This window comes from Eutrigla gurnardus (assembly GCF_963514095.1).
Source record: "Eutrigla gurnardus genome assembly, chromosome: 13".
Taxonomy (NCBI): Eukaryota; Metazoa; Chordata; class Actinopteri; order Perciformes; family Triglidae; genus Eutrigla; species Eutrigla gurnardus.
In genome coordinates, this window is record NC_139936.1 from 18,616,726 (window position 1) to 18,634,336 (window position 17,611).

Consider the following 17,611-nt stretch of genomic DNA (forward strand, 5'->3'; position numbering starts at 1 on the left):
CCCCACTAGTCTTTCCCAATAATTAATATTACCTTACTACCTCTGGGTGATGCGTTTAATGATCCCAATTAACTTTCCATTGGCATTTTCCATATTAACAATTCATGTCCCTGTACACAAAACTTGCATTTCGTGCAGTTCAGGGAGACATAACTTTGCTATCTCTTTACATAGCAAATACTTGTTTCCTGCCATATGCTCTGAATTTCAAATTGAGTAACTTTGAAGTGTTTTTGAAACTACTAAGTTTATTGAAGTAGCGATTCCATCAAGGACAAAACAACTTCATTATAACATCCCTAATTGGAATACATTCAGTGAAGTTCCTCACAAACGTAGTAATACAAACATGAGTGTGTGTTCGTCCTCAAAGCGGGAATGAAGGAGAGAACCAATAAATAAAAACAGGAGAACCAATGAGTGTGCTGCATGACTAATTCAAAGTCAAAAGAGCCCAACTTTACAAAGGGAATTTACTGAAAGTCTTATATTCTTTCCTGTTTTCCTTGTTTGTTTGTTTTCTCTGTATCTGTTCATCACTTGCTCTCTTGTTTCCAGTCTATGATACAGTCCAGGAAGGTTGGACTCGCCCACACCCTGGCCACGCGGGCCTCGTTGAAAGACGAAGAGCTTGTGAGTGGCCCCATACATATCACACACACACACACACACACACACACACACACACACACACACACACACACACACACACACACACACACACCTTACATTTTATCTACAGGAAGACTTGCTGTCACCTGTATGCCAGCTAATGAGGCTCCACTAACTCACCAACCGTACTCCTGCTGTCATTATGCTGTAGGCGTACTGTTTATGTATTTGTTGATCCCATATACTGGATTTTGCAGAGTCAACTTTAGGCAGCTTCAGGTTTTAATGGAGTCAGGATCAGTAAGTGCCTCATAAGTTACTGTCCTGACCACATGTACAGGTAAATATTAAGATGTGTAAACTCTATGCACAATGTTGGCTCTTCCATAATTAGAGTATGCTGGCAGATGGAAGTAGCATATGTACAGAAATGTGCAACAGCTTTGTTCTGGCTTATGAACACAGACACTGAGCAGATATTCTCAAATTGACAGGCTGCTCAAAATGTGAGCAAATATGGTGCCCATTCATCTGTTTTAGTCGGTTATAATAAAGCTGGTAATAACAGTCGTTTACAGCCACAGTTGAAATCTGATCATCTATAAAGGATTGTTTGTAAAGCTGCAGGATGCCTAACAGGAACAAGGAAGTAAATCAGAGGTAGAAGCTAAAAAATAAAGCCAACACAGGTCAGATCAATAAAAGGCAGAGGTTGTGTGAAAGCAGAGGCAGAGATGACAGCAATAAAACCCACAACGGAATTATTTTCTCATAGAAAACGATTTCCCTCACTATTGATACCATTATATTACAAATTCTTCTATAATTATAATAATAATAAAATATACTTATAAGCAACTCACATGTCCCCCAAACAAAATTCAGTATTTACCAAATCAAGTTGTCCTCTCATCCTGTGGAGATGTGTTAACCTCCTCCCACTCTCCTCCTACACGGGACAACAGCAGAATTTACTTCATCAACAAAGAAGCCAAGAATGATAAAAACACAAATTAGCACTGTTCCACATTTCTATATCATTTTAACAGTAGTCACTTTGAATGAAGCCTTTCTGATTTTTTACCAGCACTCGTCCTCCCTTAATGCTATACAGACAATTCCTTGTTGAAAGTTACACCAAATCAGCATGTGCAGGAATATAGTTACATATCAATTCTCCCCATCTCTTGGGCATTTCCTATTCTTGCTTTTGCTCCACCAATCTCTTGTGATTTTCACCCTGTTGTCCTTTTTCCCACTTCACCCACACTTCCCTTCATCACTCTCCACCCCATTTCTTTTTTGTCTCTTGGGCCCTGACATCCATGCCTATTTCTCTATTTAATCCAATAGAAAAACCATGTATACAGGAAGACCCTGCAGTCTTTAATCTACCCCATCTCCTGCACCACGCCACACAATTTTGAGGTCTGGACGGCCACGACGCCCACCTACTGCTACGAGTGCGAGGGTCTACTGTGGGGCATCGCCCGGCAGGGTATGCGCTGTGCAGAGTGTGGGGTCAAAGTGCACGAGAAATGCCAAGAGCTGCTGAATGCCGACTGCCTACAGAGTGAGTGAAGTGATTAAATTGCCTATAGAACCCACGAGGGGTCTTTGGAAATGCCATACTGATGATAAGCTAAAGGCAAAAACATGGCCCCTCATTTATTGAAGACGATGATTCTCGGAGCTCATCCCCCCACCTTCTCTTCTTCAGGGGCGGCCGAGAAGAGCTCCAAGACCGGGGCGGAGGACCGGACGCAGCACATCATCATGGCTATGAAGGACAGGATGAAGATCCGTGAGAGGAACAAGCCCGAGATCTTTGAGGAGATCCGGAAGGTGTTCAACATCTCCAAGATGATCCACGTCCAGCACATGAAGAGCATCAAGCAGAGCGTCCTGGACGGCACCTCCAAGTGGTCGGCAAAGATCACCATCAACAGTACGTCCTGGGAACCTTTTAAAATGGAAAACGTGTGAATAGTTACCCAAAAACTCACTGAGGAACTTTAGATGACGCAGTAGTGTGTACACTGTCCTTTACTCTTCTTACTTTGCAGAAACCTTCAAAGAAAGGTTAAACCCCTTTACATTTAAAGAGTAACTTAATCACCAAAAACACTTTTTCAACTGAAAACCAGTGTAAATGGGTAGTTACTAGTGTTGATTGATTCCGATCTAAATCTTGTCATCTTGCTGTAGTGCTAAAAAGGAACCAGCTTTAAACAACGATTCATTGATTTCAAATAGAAAACACCTGCTCAATCGCAACAGTGTCCAAACTGTTTGTAGCAACGGCACACTAAGTGTGTCCATACTGTGTGTAACACTCACAGCTGGCCTTTTATTCACAGCGTTGGCCTCATCTGACGCACGTTTTCCTTGTTGTGCTACAGCACATTTGGATTCGGGGTTATCTGTCCATCCGTTCTATTCTCATGAATGCGATATCTCAGGAACGCCTGCAGGAATTTGGCACAAACATCCACTGAAGGATGAAATGATTAGATTTGGGGGGCTGAAGCTCACTGTGACCCCGCAAAACACATAACTCAAGGATTCATATGCTAATTGTGGCAAAATGTCAAATAGGATTTGGACAGACATGGATTTAAACGGGAACTTAACTGCTGTGGAGGACGAATACAACCGTGAGGCAGTCATTTAAATTCAATTCAATTCAAATCTCGTGCAGACCAGACCCTTGGTTTCCGAATGCATTTGTTGTTGGTAGTAGTATATTAGTAGAAGCATTAGTAGTAGTGGTAGTATTAAAAGCTTAGTGTAAAGTAGTAAGTTCATGTTAAACCAATCTAATTCTTGCTAAATGCTCAAAGTAAAATGATTAACTCTTATCTTATCTCATTCAACCTTTTTTTTGGTAAATGCTTTGGGCCCATTTTCCAGAATAAAACTGATATTTAATCAGAAGTCAGAAGGTGAGAAATTGAATAAGCAGTCTTTGAAACACATTTCCCGGCACATTTCAAACATGGATGACAGTAATAGAAAGTTAGAAGAGCATTTTCTCTCAAATCCTCGGAGGGTGTAGGGAGGGCTGGATGGTAAACCTGCTGCTGTGAGAATATGAAGCAGATTGTTGCTGAACCACAGTGCATCACATGTCTCCACATAAATACCTCAGAATAGAAACTATCCCATAATAATAAAGGTTTATAATTTTACCTGACAGGCTGTTATAAACAGTGTAGAAACTTTTACTGTTTATCTGCCAGCTTCACTGATTTGGACGGACACCTCCATTCTCTCCTCCCTCCCTGCCAAACATGACTGCCACAGTTACCAAAGCAACCAGACACATCACACCATGCAGTGGCAGCAGTGTTGCCATGGCAGCCATCACACCTTGTCTCCCCAATAACCGGTGATGAGCTCCTTTAAAGAGGAGATACAGGGACAGGCGCTTTGTTTTAAATTGATTCATGGTCATGTGCTCGTCGCTGTCACGCACCTTTCTGCTGATCAAGGTCAGAACACGTACTCGCAGATTCGACCTTTCTGCATGATGATGAAGGATAAAAACCCAGATATTGTTTGTATATTTCTTTAGCTAACGTTGGCCCCTCAAACATGGTGGAGAAACAACTCTATACATCATTGAAATTATTTTTCTTTGTATTTCAGCTTGTGATTGAAGTTGATAATGGACTGACAGGAGACGCTCTACAGATAGCTCTTTGAAACCCATTGATTTCATTAGGGAATATCTAAACCAATTAATATGCAAAACTCCCTTTAGCACAGATTTAATGCACCAGAGTGAACTGCTAGCAAAGACATAAAAGGACTGATGTGGACTAGTGTCTAGTGTGATGTTGAGTGCACCGGACTTATGTGCAAGAAACCAAAAAGCTGAAACTATGGCTAATGTTTCCAAAGACTTTCACCTGGATGTAAGAGCATTACGAAGCTAATACTTATGCTATCTAATCTCTCTTTTGCACTTTTGAAGTGATGGATGCCGTCTCTGGAGATACAGACTTCACCACACACATAAGTGATGATTGAGGTTATTGATGTTGTGTTAGTCAATGTCATACATTGTTTTTTTTTTAGGAAAATCCCACTCATTGGGCTTTTCCACGACGTCCTTGGTGCCTGTTGACCTTTCCTCTTGAATAAATGTCCCCGAAGCAGCTCCTAAGATCAAATCTGTTTTCTGTCATTTGGATACATTAAGAAACAGACAGACAGTCTTCAAGGCAGGTTGATGCTGTTTGAGCAAGTGTCCCAGTGTCACATGTTTCAGCATGCCAGCTTGTAAAATCCAAGCATGCTCTATATGTTGCCAGCTGTGTCTCCCTTGTAAGCCAGGCCACTCTCCATTACCTACCTGTTGCACAGAACAGCAAAACACCGGGTGACAACAGTTCTTTAAGTAATTTGTTGAACACTGTCGTTACCCAACATCTGCCGTGAGTCACGACTGATGTGTTACATGGCTTTGCAGAACTGTGTGGGTGACACGTTGTGTTTTGCTGTGTGAATGAGGCAGAACAGCGATGGTAACAAGTAGGTGTCTGTTGTTCTTATGTAATTTCCAAGTCATTCTCTCTTGTTTGTGTGTTTGTCAGTCGTCAGTGCGCAGGGTCTTCAGGCCAAGGACAGAACCGGCTCCAGTGACCCGTACGTCACCATCCAGGTTGGGAAGACCAAGAAGAGAACAAAGACCATCTACGGCAACCTGAACCCGGTCTGGGAGGAAAGGTTCAGCTTGTGAGTTCAGCTCGTTGATTTCTTCCTCATCTGGATCTCTCCGAAGTCTGGCAAAGTGTCACTATTTTGTTTTGTTACATTGGTGGATGTTGTTTTTTGGTTGATTGGAGCTCTTCTCAGGACTGTGTGTGTGTGTTCAGTACAGACTGGCATCTCTTTCACTCTCCTGTTTGCGTTGCTCCACCTGATTGGTCAATTTATTCCCACTACCAAACTGATGGATGATGTTACAGGCAGCATGAGCAAGTTATATTTTAAGTAAAAAGCTTCCATTTTTCAACCAAATGTAACCAGGTTTTTTTTGCTAAGACCAATGAAACATTGTTTACGTTTGCAAATCAACGAATCAGTGTTAAAAGAGAAGTCACCAAAGACTGATAATGACGCGCTCAGTTTTTATGTATTTTTGAACATATGTTCATTTGCTCCAGGCGTGCAAACCTTCCACCTTAGCCATCTACTCCAACACTCAAACATTAAAAAAAAAACGCCGCCACCCACCTGTCCTCTGTCTCCACAGCGAGTGCCACAACTCCTCAGATCGCATCAAGCTGCGGGTTTGGGACGAAGACGATGACATCAAGTCGCGAGTGAAGCAGCGTCTGAAGAGGGAGTCCGATGACTTCTTGGGTCAGAGCATCATCGAGGTCCGGACTCTGAGTGGAGAGATGGACGTCTGGTACAACCTGGGTATGTGTAAAAATCATCCGTGTTTGTGGGGGTAGTTGGTATGTGTGTGTTTGTGTTGGTTGAACTTATTAGCATGGCAGTCGGAGCACTTACTGTTTGAACTGTCGTCATCGATCTGAAGTTCAACTCTGAGGTTAGGCTTCAGAGTAAATGTCTGTGTGTTTGTGTGTGTGTGTGTGTGTGTGTGTGTGTGTGTGTGTGTGTGTGTGTGTGTGTGTGTGCGTGTGTGTGTACATGTATGTGTGTGTGCGTGTGTCTCCCTTAACAGAAAAGAGAACAGACAAGTCAGCGGTGTCCGGGGCCATCCGTCTTCAGATCAGTGTGGAGATCGAGGGAGAGGAGAAGGTGGCACCCTACCACGTACAGTACACATGCCTTCATGAGGTAACAAACACACATTTACACTTGTCCCATACAGAGTTCAGCATTTATCAAGGACAAAACCAGGGTAGCAGTAGGTCACTAGCAAACCTAAATCAAATATATTCAGATTTGTTTAGTCTGTGTCAAAATAAAAAGTGAAAAAGTCATTTTATTATTTTTATTTATAATACTTTGTCCTACTAAAGATGCAGATCTGATTATTTCTGTTGTTTAGCACTGCTGACGCTTTCTTGTTTCCCTCAAACTGTTTTCCCTGTAGAACATGTTCCACTTCTCAACGGATGTGGAGGGCGGCGGCGTCGTGAAGATCCCAAAGGCTAACGGAGACGATGCGTGGAAGGTTTACTACGATGAGCTGCAGCAGGACATTGTGGACGAGTTCGCCATGCGCTACGGCATTGAGTCCATTTACCAGGCCATGACGTAAGCTCATCATCTCCACCATGCATCCATGTCGCGTGGGGAAATCAAATCAGGAAATAGTTTAAGTTAGTGTAGGTACGGTATCTGGAGGCCTGAGATTGTGTGTGTGTGTGTGTGTGTGTGTGTGTGTGTGTGTGTGTGTGTGATCAGAGGTGGGCGGGGGTTGTCGTGAACTATAAACAGCATGCAAATTAGTTTATCACATCTAATGAGAAAAGATGACCTGTCACCTCAGAGATTGGATCATTGTAGGCAGGTGGAGAGAGACTGAATGAGCACACACACATTTTCACACTCTGGCTTAATCACGTTAATAATGTAGTCATTTGACCTTAAAGGGACGGGGGAGGCTGTATGTGTTTGTTTCGTGTGATGAAGGAGCACAGACGTATAACATAAACAATACTCGGCTCAGACTGTGTCCCGGTGGAAGTGGGGATAAGAGCCAAATCGATAACACAGACAAATGAAAATGCTGAGTGAAACAGCCATTATAGAAGTCTCACATCTAGCTGGAAGAACATCAGCTACATGGTGTTTCCTTCACTGGGACAAACTGTTCATGTGTGTGTCTGTATTCACGGATCCCATCAGGTGTCAAATTAAAAATGTAGTACACAAATTCATATTTAGAATTGTGCGCATGATTTTAATGTGTTAACCCATAAAATGGGTTCAAGACGTTTTTAAAGACAACATGTCATTTAAACCACCTCCAGTGGAATACATTTATTGTCCATGGTGTCATAACTGTCACAGTGGGGGAGAATGAGTAGTCCAATCAAATTCACCAGATTTGATTTAAATCCCTCCTGTAACTGTAGACCGCTCAAATATAACGTTTACTACAGAAGCTCAATACGCTCTAACTTCCTTTTCACTGAGATGTTAAGACCGTGTCCAAAATCTCTCACTCTCTCACTCACTATGATACCCCATACAGTAGACAAAGTATCCCAACATTTATCTTGAAGGTAGTTTAAAACCGATGGTCAATAACCAACCATTATATACCATCATGCACGGCGCTGCAGGAAACATGATGGATGAGAGTATGAGAGCAACGGCCACGTACAAGATTTCTTTTAATGAATTTGGTAAATTACACTTACATTGACGACTGCATATGTAATAAATATAAAATAAATTAAAATGTACAAATAATTATGTAAACAGCCTTTTTTTTTATCCAAATCAAATGTTTCATGGTCATGATTTTTCACTTCATTTAAAGATTTTTTTAAAACATCACTGGAGTAATGAATTCACCGTTGAGCTCTATATTGGTGATGAGGAAAATGGCTATAATTGTATACTGATGATCAACTACTATTCCTTCTTTGACGGTTTTCCTCCTACCTCTCCGTGTGTCTTCTCTCTTTTTCGCTCTCTCCCTCCATCATCCGTCCCCCCTCCGTTCTCTGGCCTCTTCATGTCTTCCCCTGACCCCGTCTCATCCTCCTTCTCATGCTCCCTCCTTCCACAACCTGTAAACCTTTCTCCCTCTCTCCCCCCCTTCCATTTCTGTCCTCAGCCATTTCTCTTGCCTGTCCTCTAAGTACATGCTGTCAGGGGTGCCGGCGGTGATGAGCACCCTGCTGGCCAACATCAATGCCTTCTACGCCCACCCGACCGCCTCCACCAACGTCTCTGCTCCCGCCAGATTTGCAGCCTCCAACTTCGGGGTGAGTAACCAGCAGACCCAATGAAGTAAACACTGATGAACACCAATGTTTTTTCAACACAAACCGACTCGTCAAGAATATTTGGCAGGTGGTAGTGGTATGTGCTCCGATTTGTAAAAAAAACTACTTAGACGGTGTGAATCTAGCACCACGTACTCACTTTCAACTCTTCAAGTACGCCAGCATCGAACTATGATGCTCTAAATGCAACGTCTCTTTGCGTTTGTCACATGCATATGCTGTCTTTTCAAAATAAACTTCCATATTCAAAGGTTTTTTTCATAATAAGGTATGTTAAAGGTTGTATCAGCGATTCTGGGCCGAAACATAAATGATCACATTCATCTGTTTTTACCTCACGATCCGCTAGCTGCCCGCCCCATAAACAGGCCGTCAAAAAAACGCGTCTCTCTAGGCAGCCTAGGCCTAGGCTCCGAGATCGCACACAAAAACAAATGGTACTACCAACACCTCAAAAGCAAAATAAACAGTGTTCCAACCAATCACAGACAAGGGGTGGGTGTTGTGTTGTTTCGCGCTCGTGCAAGTGGTAGCTAAAGGAGGTCAGCTGACGTCCATGATCATTTTCAAAACACGGGAGGGAGGGGCTAGCTGGCTCTGTTTGTTTTGGATCTCGCAACGGAAGTGAGGGCAACCAGAATCGCTGATACAACCTTTAAGTATGCAATGTAACTTAATCGGACCTTGGTTCGATTTGTGTTCAGACTGTAATCGGGAAGGCAAAATGGAGGGCTTTCTCTGTGCTTGCAGCTGATTATTGTATTATTACTGCAGGGAAACAACAATTAGACAATATCAGCTGCTGTATTGGCTTAAGATGCCCAACGCATCCAACATACATCTTAGTCTGATGCATTTCAAAGTATTTCTCTGTTGGTCACGGGCTGGCTTGCTGTCTGTTCCTTTATACACTGCATCCTTTATGAGTCACAACTGATTCCTCAGACACGACTGAAAAAGCTGGGAAATGATTACCCTCTCACCATTACCCTGACATGGGTATTGGTTGCAGCACAATTACAGGTCAGTGACGGGGACGTGTGATTGCCTTGGAAGGAGCTGCTTTATTCCTGGTGGATGACATGTTTACCTCGTAATTTCTTTGTCTGTTCAGAGCGTCGCAGATGCATACCGATGTTAAAATAGAGCTGGCACATTGAGATTCAGCTGGCGGGACAAAGCATCTCTTTTATAATAAATTCAACATTCAACCCTCAAGTTGCTTTTTAACCCAAACAAAATGCTATTTTCTTCTTGATATGATTATGTGAGATGATACAAAAAGCTTTTAGTCAGTCACTGTAATGGCACTCGTTTAAAAAAAAAAAACAAGTATAAAACTGGATCGGATGTCAGGATTAAAAACAAAGACCTCGCCCACCATAAAGACATACACAGTCAGACACACAATCTACAATGAGTAGACATCTATAGAGACTGAGATTTGAGCTTTTGCAGGCAAGAAATAGTTGGAATCAGCCTTAAAGCTCCAGTTTGACTAAAGTAGGCGTCACCAAGTCTTCCCACAGAATGTGACCTGGATTGTAATATTGGAAGTGTATTGAAGTATATTACAGGTTTTTATTATCTACAGTAGACAGCCTGCAGTCTGGAGAGCACAGGACTAGCAGCACAAGAGCAAAGCAATGTACTGATGTGGATGTATTTTTCGGGGGGAAAAAAATCTATATTAGTTTAAGTGTACCTTATGGTAAGAATATTGTTTCACTTTGCCATCAGATGGCCTGTTACAACAGGGAACTCAAGCAGTTATCTATGCTCTCGCTGGCTACGCTCTAATTTTACGTCCCAAAACCACGGCTGTTCGTGGGTCTACGGCTCACGATCGGTTAGTTTGTTTATGTTATTGTTTGACTTTCAAAATTCAACATTTCCAAATAACCAAAGTCATACAAGAAAGTTACCGATCAAGGCAGCAACTCCATCATTCTGCGAGGAGAAATAATGGTTATTTTTCAGTGAGTGTGCTGGCTTTGGGGAGACCATAGATGCATGAAACGGCTTCAGGTCGCTGTCAGAAAGAAGGAAGGACCCAAACCGCCCCTTTAAAGTTTTTTAAAGGACCAAATGATCTGTGCAGAGCCAGTCGGTGTTCCTCTATGCTGCTAATCATTTTCCTCATTAAAAGGTAATGTCTTATCACTGTGGCACCTTTGAACTTTGTGGTGGTCCAATTTAAGCCTGCGGCCACCACAGGGGCCGTAGTCAGGGGGGGTGACAATGACAGTTGGAGGCCGGACTTAATGACTCCTGGGATATTTGCCAATCGAGCTGACTTCTCCTACCGGTTGCACTTAGACTCTGGTGATATACGAGCGACTGCAGGCAGCGCGCTCTTACTTTAATGGGCCGCAGGATGCAGGCAGACTCGCTCTCACCATGAGCTACAATTGTGTCTATTTCTGAGCTGCCAGCTTGGTAACAAGCCCTGCTAGGTAGATTGATACGTTTATTTGTCTCATTAAATTTTGCTGAATTGAGTTCATTTCTATGTATCTGCATCTCCAGCATAGAGGACCAACACTAACTCATGACCAAGCGACTTCTAAGTAATGTTTTGTCTTCCCATAAAAACTCATTATCCTACGCTGATTATAGAGTAATACATTGATTAACCTGCGAGCTCGCACCTATTTATTAAGGTATAAAAAATAAATATGTTCTCACTCCAATGCGTCAAATAACACAGCTTGGTCAGAGCTCCAAAGCTTCAAACTATGATACTCTACGTTCCCTTCTAGCATCACTTTTACACGTCTCAGTGATCACAGAAAGTTAAAAAGAACTTGTCCAAATTTAAAGAAGAGGAGACTAACACTTTTTCCAATGTACATTGGCTCCTATAGTTCCTACCAGTCAAAGTCAATAAAAGCATATTATGTCCACATAGCGTCTTTTTCTGGCAGAGAAGCAGCTGCAGGGTGCTGGGGAGCACTTCATATGCTGAATGTTTCTATGACAACAATATATTGACAGAAAATCACCAATCTAACCACTGTTGTATGATAGACTAGCATCCCCCCTCTGCTATTGTGTGTCTATTTGTGGCGCTGTCGAGTTGTTTGACATTGGGTTTTTTTCTTCATGAGCACCTGAGGATGATTACTTCATACGTAGCATGACTGAGCGTGTCAACGTTCAGTGTGACAGCTGTAAGACGAGCAGGCTGCAGTCTGTCTGGCTTTAGTTTTCTCTCTGATGCTGCTGTGCTTCCTTCCTCCCAGACATATTTCCATTTTCCCCTCGCTCTTTTTCTGGTTCTTTATCACTTCTTTTTCTTTTTGTTTGAATGATGAGCTGAGCCAATTTAAGTATACCTGTTGCCATGGCAACAATGTGACAACTATTATGCAAAAGTTCACTCTCTCTGCCCCACCCTGAATCTGATTGTTAAAAAAACACACAAAAAAAACGCCATCATATCAATCTGTTGTTTGTCTCCCCTGCTCTTCATAATTCATCCCCGAGATCACGTCATCAGTGACAGTTGACAGTTTTAGTGACGTCGTCTGTTTGTGATGTGCAGGTATGTGGGTGCGTTTGTATCCCGGCTGGAGACTGCAGACACGCCAGCCCGTTGTCATCGAATATAAAGTATATAGGTATAAAGAGAGAGAGAGTCCATACAGGGAGGGAGGGGAGGTTTATGGGCCAAATAAACACCGGACTTTAATGAGGCTTTAGTGAGGCTAGAAGTTAACTTTGACACTTTGTCCCGTCAGTCGCTCTCTTCTCCTAAAACTAACTTAGTGGTTTGGTTGCCTAAACCTAACTTTCCGTTGAGACTGAAGTTTATTTTGAAAATACACTATGTATGAAAGGAGCGTATACACGCCGTATCAAGGGATGCTAGAGGGGAACGTGGAGGTCATAGTTTGAAGCTGTGGAGGTCTGACCAAACTTTGAAACATTGGAGTGAGAAGGCGTTGGACATGCCAGCATCTGAGACTTCCCCTCATTCTTTGGGTTGAAGGAAGCCGTCGAAGCAAAATTACATTAGCCAGTGGAGACAAACTGTACTCACAGGATTATCCGTGGTTGTTTTTTTTACCATCAATTACTTTAACTGAGCATGTACAATGTGATGCTTTGACAGTATTGCCCCCTTAGCCGCGATGCACCTTGACACCTCAGAGCTTCCTGGTTGTCAGCTGCAGGCAGCACTGGTGAAGCTGCTGTGAATGTCTCAAAAATCTTTCTCACTAAGAGTTCCCTAAATGTCTACATGGGCCATGCTTGCTCTTTAAAAGCCAATTAGTGAAATTGCACTGAAGGTTTTGCAGCAGAGCGGGTCGTGGATTAACTTGATTAAGGTTGTTTAAGTTCATGTAGAACAAAATGTTTTATCCATGAGTTTGTGTGTTAATAATGAAACCCAGATTAGCTCTTTTGAAGTGACACTTTCATCAAGGGTCCCTTTTTTTAATTCTCGTCTGTGCTCATTTTGTACTTCCGTGACTTGAATATGATTACGCCTCTGAGTGGGAGAAGAGGTACAGTAGTGCTCGGTGTCAACAGTGACTGAGCACCTCGGCACAGTTCTGCTATGAAGAATTTAGAGAGTTCAGATTGACTGCCTGCAGTCAAAAGCACACAGTATGGCATTGCATGCAATGATTTCTTTTTTGTGCTGATTTGTGCAGGAAATGTGCTTGAATCCCAAAACTGCCTTTCTTGTGGATTATATGTTTGCAAATTTGACCTTTTTTATTTAACGAATGCCATATCGTGTCATTATATTCTTTCTGTTAAAGTTCTCTGAAAAGGATGATGTATTAATATTTATGATGGGGAAAACTTGTTCAGCTGGTATTCTTTCATTTATTCCAATTAACTGCTAGCATTACTAGAGTCTTTTAGTCGACGCACAGCAGGTCAGCTGAACATGCAAAAATATCAAAAGTCAGAGAAGCATACGATATAATGAAAAGTAAAGTTTAAAATAATGAATCCTACAGTTTGTCACTAACTTCTATTTGACTCTTACTTGTACTTGTACTCATCCTTTTGTTATTGAAGTGTTTGTTCCTGCTTCGAGCAACAGTTCCTGCAGGAACACAGCAATACATGCTGTTTCCAGCCCAAATCATTTAATGTGATCCGCCTTCAGCAACTCATGTTACTCTTTATTAGCTTTGGTGCTATAACCCGTTGATGGAGGGGAAGGTCGTGGTCAGGTCAGACACACTGCTCTGCTCCATATAGAAAAAACAATTTAACAATAACAATATAATGGGACTTGTCTGAAATTAAACTCACCAACAGTAGCTTGAGGTATATTGAAAACCCCTTAAAAAAAAAAAAAAAAAAAAACGATAGTGAAGGTTAATTTAATGGTGATGATAACTTGGCCTATAGAGCCAAATTATAATGATACGCTGTGTGTGTGTGTGTGTGTGTGTGTGTGGGTGTGTGTGTGCGTGTGTTTGTGTGTGTGTGTGTGTGTGGGTGTGTGTGTGTGTGTGTGTGTGTGTGGACAAGGAATTGAAGGCCAATGTGACATTGCAATTTTTGTTTAAGGTCATAACTGATCTCTTATCATTGTCTCTGGATTTTCCGGCCAGGTCCAATACCAACCTTAAAAACTGACCTTATTAAGGACAACAATTGAGCTCTTAAACCTGTCGGTAGGATACATTTATAGTTGGTGTTGTTTTTCAGGGGATTTGTTATAAATTTTAAAAAACATAGAATTATACTTTATCCTTCAAGATGAGAGATAAGCTTTGGTGTGTAATTGTTTAGTTTAGTGTTCGGAGATTTCCCCCTCCCTCGGCTTCATTTTCTCTCTTCTAAAACCAAACTCATCTCCTTGGTGTCTTAATAGTCACGACTTACAGAGCCATAACACTCCCTGCTACCATGGGATGCAGAGATAGTCACAAACACACAAACAAACAAAACTTTTAAGAGTTTGGGAAATGTTTTACTGCCAGAAAATGTTAGTCAATATTCAGACTTCCATCCAAAGATAAAAAAAACAAAGGGAAACCCTTTCCAATATACTAACGATGCACAAACTAATTGCTATGCAACCATGACTGTCTACTTTGACAGATTTCCAACAAAACGGTTATATAATCAAATTGCACCGATGTGGGAATCACCAGTGTTGTTACTGTACCTGTTAGATAAATGTGTTCAAAAGCAGGGTTTTTTTGTTAGTGAGCGAATCAAGTCATTTCCCAGTGAGGCTGGAAACTCCGCTTCTTTCTTCCTCCCCCTCGTTCTCTCCCGGAGACAAAGCCCTTTTTATTTCCTTAGATTGTCAGCCACGTCGTGACTCCATCTACGCCAGATCTCTCTCTCTCTCCTAGTTTCTGCTTGCTTTCTTGGCATTGCATCGAAATACATTTGTTTTGCCAAAAACCTATGAAAGAAAGTGGTGGGAAAATGACAAAACAAGCAATGGGAATACCACTACTGGCTGTAGCTCAGGTGGCTCATGTGTTTCCATGGTTTTATGTGAGACACTGAACCAAAATTGCTCCCAATGAGCAGACTCTCCATGTGAGTGTGCAAGCCACTAAACAAACACATCTGTTATATCAATCTGATATAAAGAATTGTGAAAAGTGAGTGTGTTTCATCTCGCATGTATCCTTGAGGTGTAACAAAGGGTCAAGTACGTTTAATTAATTGCAAATCGATTTTTTTGGTTTACATTCATGTTTGCTCGCTAACAGTCTCCGTCTTCACCGTCCTTGTTAGTGCATTGTGTCTCTTGGCGCCTCCAACGGTCAATAAGTGGATGATAGTTAAATGGACCTGTATTTGTAGTAGTAATAGTAACATTCACCCATTCATACACATACAAGGCTGCTACCACCCATTCATATGCCATGTATGAATGGGTGGTAGCAGCCTTGTGGTAGCAGCTACCCAACTGAACCGTCAGTCCTGCAGCATTTCTGGCCTTTGATGCACAAAGAAGCTTTTCATCAGGGTCCTTAAGTGTCAAACTCCTTTTCCAAACTCAAATACACTCATGTAGCTCTAATGGTCTTATGTGCAGAAGAACTTTGTCTCTGTTTGGAATCATTTTTCTGACAAAACAGGTCTTTTTTTCCCCTGCATCAATCCAGTCCCTCTGTTCCCTCTATGGTCCTAGACTACACACACACACACACACACACACAGACACACACACCGGCTGCAAATTGCTCATGTCGGTGTTGTCTGTCTTAACAAGTGCAAGAATCTGAGTCAAATCTCTTCCTTTTCTCTTCCCAACAGAGGGATCGTTTTGTGAAGCTCCTGGATCAGCTGCACAACTCCCTGCGTATCGATCTCTCCATGTACAGAGTGAGTCTCTGCTTTCAGATGCTTTTGTTCTTTTCTTCTCCACACAAAGATCTATAGCGTCGGTCCAGTACATCTGTCCCCATTCATTTACACCAAAATGATGCGGTAGTTCAGAATAAATCTTAATATGACAAGTCAACGTAACTATGAATTTATCAGCCCCAAACTGTCTTCAACAACTGGTTCACCCCCTCCTGCTATCATCTGGTTTCTTTAGATCCTCCAGAACATGTTCTGACTCTGAATGTGTCAAATAACGCAGCTTGGTCAGTCCTCCTCACTCCCCTCTAGAGTCACTTTCACCTGAGTCTGTTTGTTACATGCATAGTGTCTTTTCAAAATAAACTTCTGTTTTTACAGGAAGTATGTAAGATGTATCACAGATTAGTTTCAAACGAGTCTTTGGAAGTCCGCCTAGGGAGGAGGTCTGAGTGGTTGATGGGTCCGAACGCACACGGCTTTCACCAGGAGACTGCTGTTAGGGTCCCATGTGAACCAAGTAGTTTTGTCATGGTTTGTTTTGTTCATTAGCCACGTGTTTCAAATGGTTTACAACTGCACAGTATGTTCTACCCTTAATGCAGCAGGTGGCTGTGTGAACTACAAATGCTCACAAGCTAAAGGAGCATCGATGTCAAACCCCAAAGGAGCACTGACCAGGTTACATTAGTTGACCCGGTCGTCCTCCAACATCCTGATGTCATAAACACTCACATCTCAGCTATTATCATGAATGTTATATACTTATATACTTATACTTATAATCGGTTATGCAATGAATTAAAAGCTGAATATCGGGAGCTTGATATGATGGTAATTCAGAAGACCAAAAAGGAAAAGGAAACCAAACAAGTAATTTACTGTTGTTTGTGTGTGCGTGTTTGTCTGCAGAACAACTTCCCAGCCAGCAGCAAGCCCCGCCTCCATGACCTCAAGTCAACAGTGGATCTTCTCACCAGCATCACCTTCTTCAGGATGAAGGTACAAACAAAATAATTAATTCAGCACATCCATGTGACTATGCAACGTCCAGAACTAGAGGCGTAGTCTTAAATATTGTAAAAATACTGTATTTGTAATAACCCCGTAATTCAGGTGATCACTGTTTCTTGTATATTGTCCAAAGAGTTTGTATTCAACGTTTCCTGAATACAATTATATCATAATATTTCTATATCGGGTTACTTAGGTATGCATGATTGTCTTGTCCGGTCTTGTGCAGGTGTTGGAGCTGCAGAGTCCTCCCAGGGCTGCCAACGTGGTGCCAACGTGGTGCGGGACTGCGTCAAAGCCTGCCTCAACTCCACCTACGAGTACATCTTCAACAACTGTCTGGAGCTCTTCAACCGCCAGTTCCAGCCCGCCGTCCAGCCAGTGAGTTGCAACGCATCGACATGTTTTTGAGCCTCTACGGTAGACGCCCTGGAGAAACGGGCCTCGATTGATTGCTACGTACCACAGAAGTGTTGCTCGACAGAACAGCCTGATGGGATTCTGGTCTAGGTCATGTTTTGTTACTGTTTGGATGTTCTTTCAGTGAGAACACTAAGCAGAGAGAAAAAAAAAGAAAAAAAAGGTAGTGCGGCAGTTCGATCCCCAGCTCCTCCATTCCACATGTCCTTGGGCAAGATACTGACCCCCAAATTGCCTCTGAAGGCTGGGCTAACTTATCTTAAGCAACAAGTCTTTTTAAATGAGTTCTGTATATGTCAGATAGGGTCTTCAGG

The 17,611-nt window shown here is 42.2% G+C and overlaps 1 protein-coding gene across 1 annotated transcript in view; it reads left to right on the forward strand.

The window, feature by feature from the left end:
* Positions 1-17,611, forward strand: part of LOC311023727 (protein unc-13 homolog B-like) — an 81,968-nt gene that overhangs the window by 35,877 nt on the left and 28,480 nt on the right. Inside the window, 12 exon segments of the mRNA XM_084025716.1 lie at positions 559-633; positions 1,966-2,185; positions 2,333-2,560; positions 5,214-5,355; positions 5,876-6,045; positions 6,314-6,429; positions 6,689-6,852; positions 8,387-8,537; positions 15,816-15,884; positions 16,776-16,865; positions 17,107-17,139; positions 17,142-17,280. Of these exon segments, the coding sequence (XP_083881842.1) occupies positions 559-633; positions 1,966-2,185; positions 2,333-2,560; positions 5,214-5,355; positions 5,876-6,045; positions 6,314-6,429; positions 6,689-6,852; positions 8,387-8,537; positions 15,816-15,884; positions 16,776-16,865; positions 17,107-17,139; positions 17,142-17,280 (1,597 nt within the window).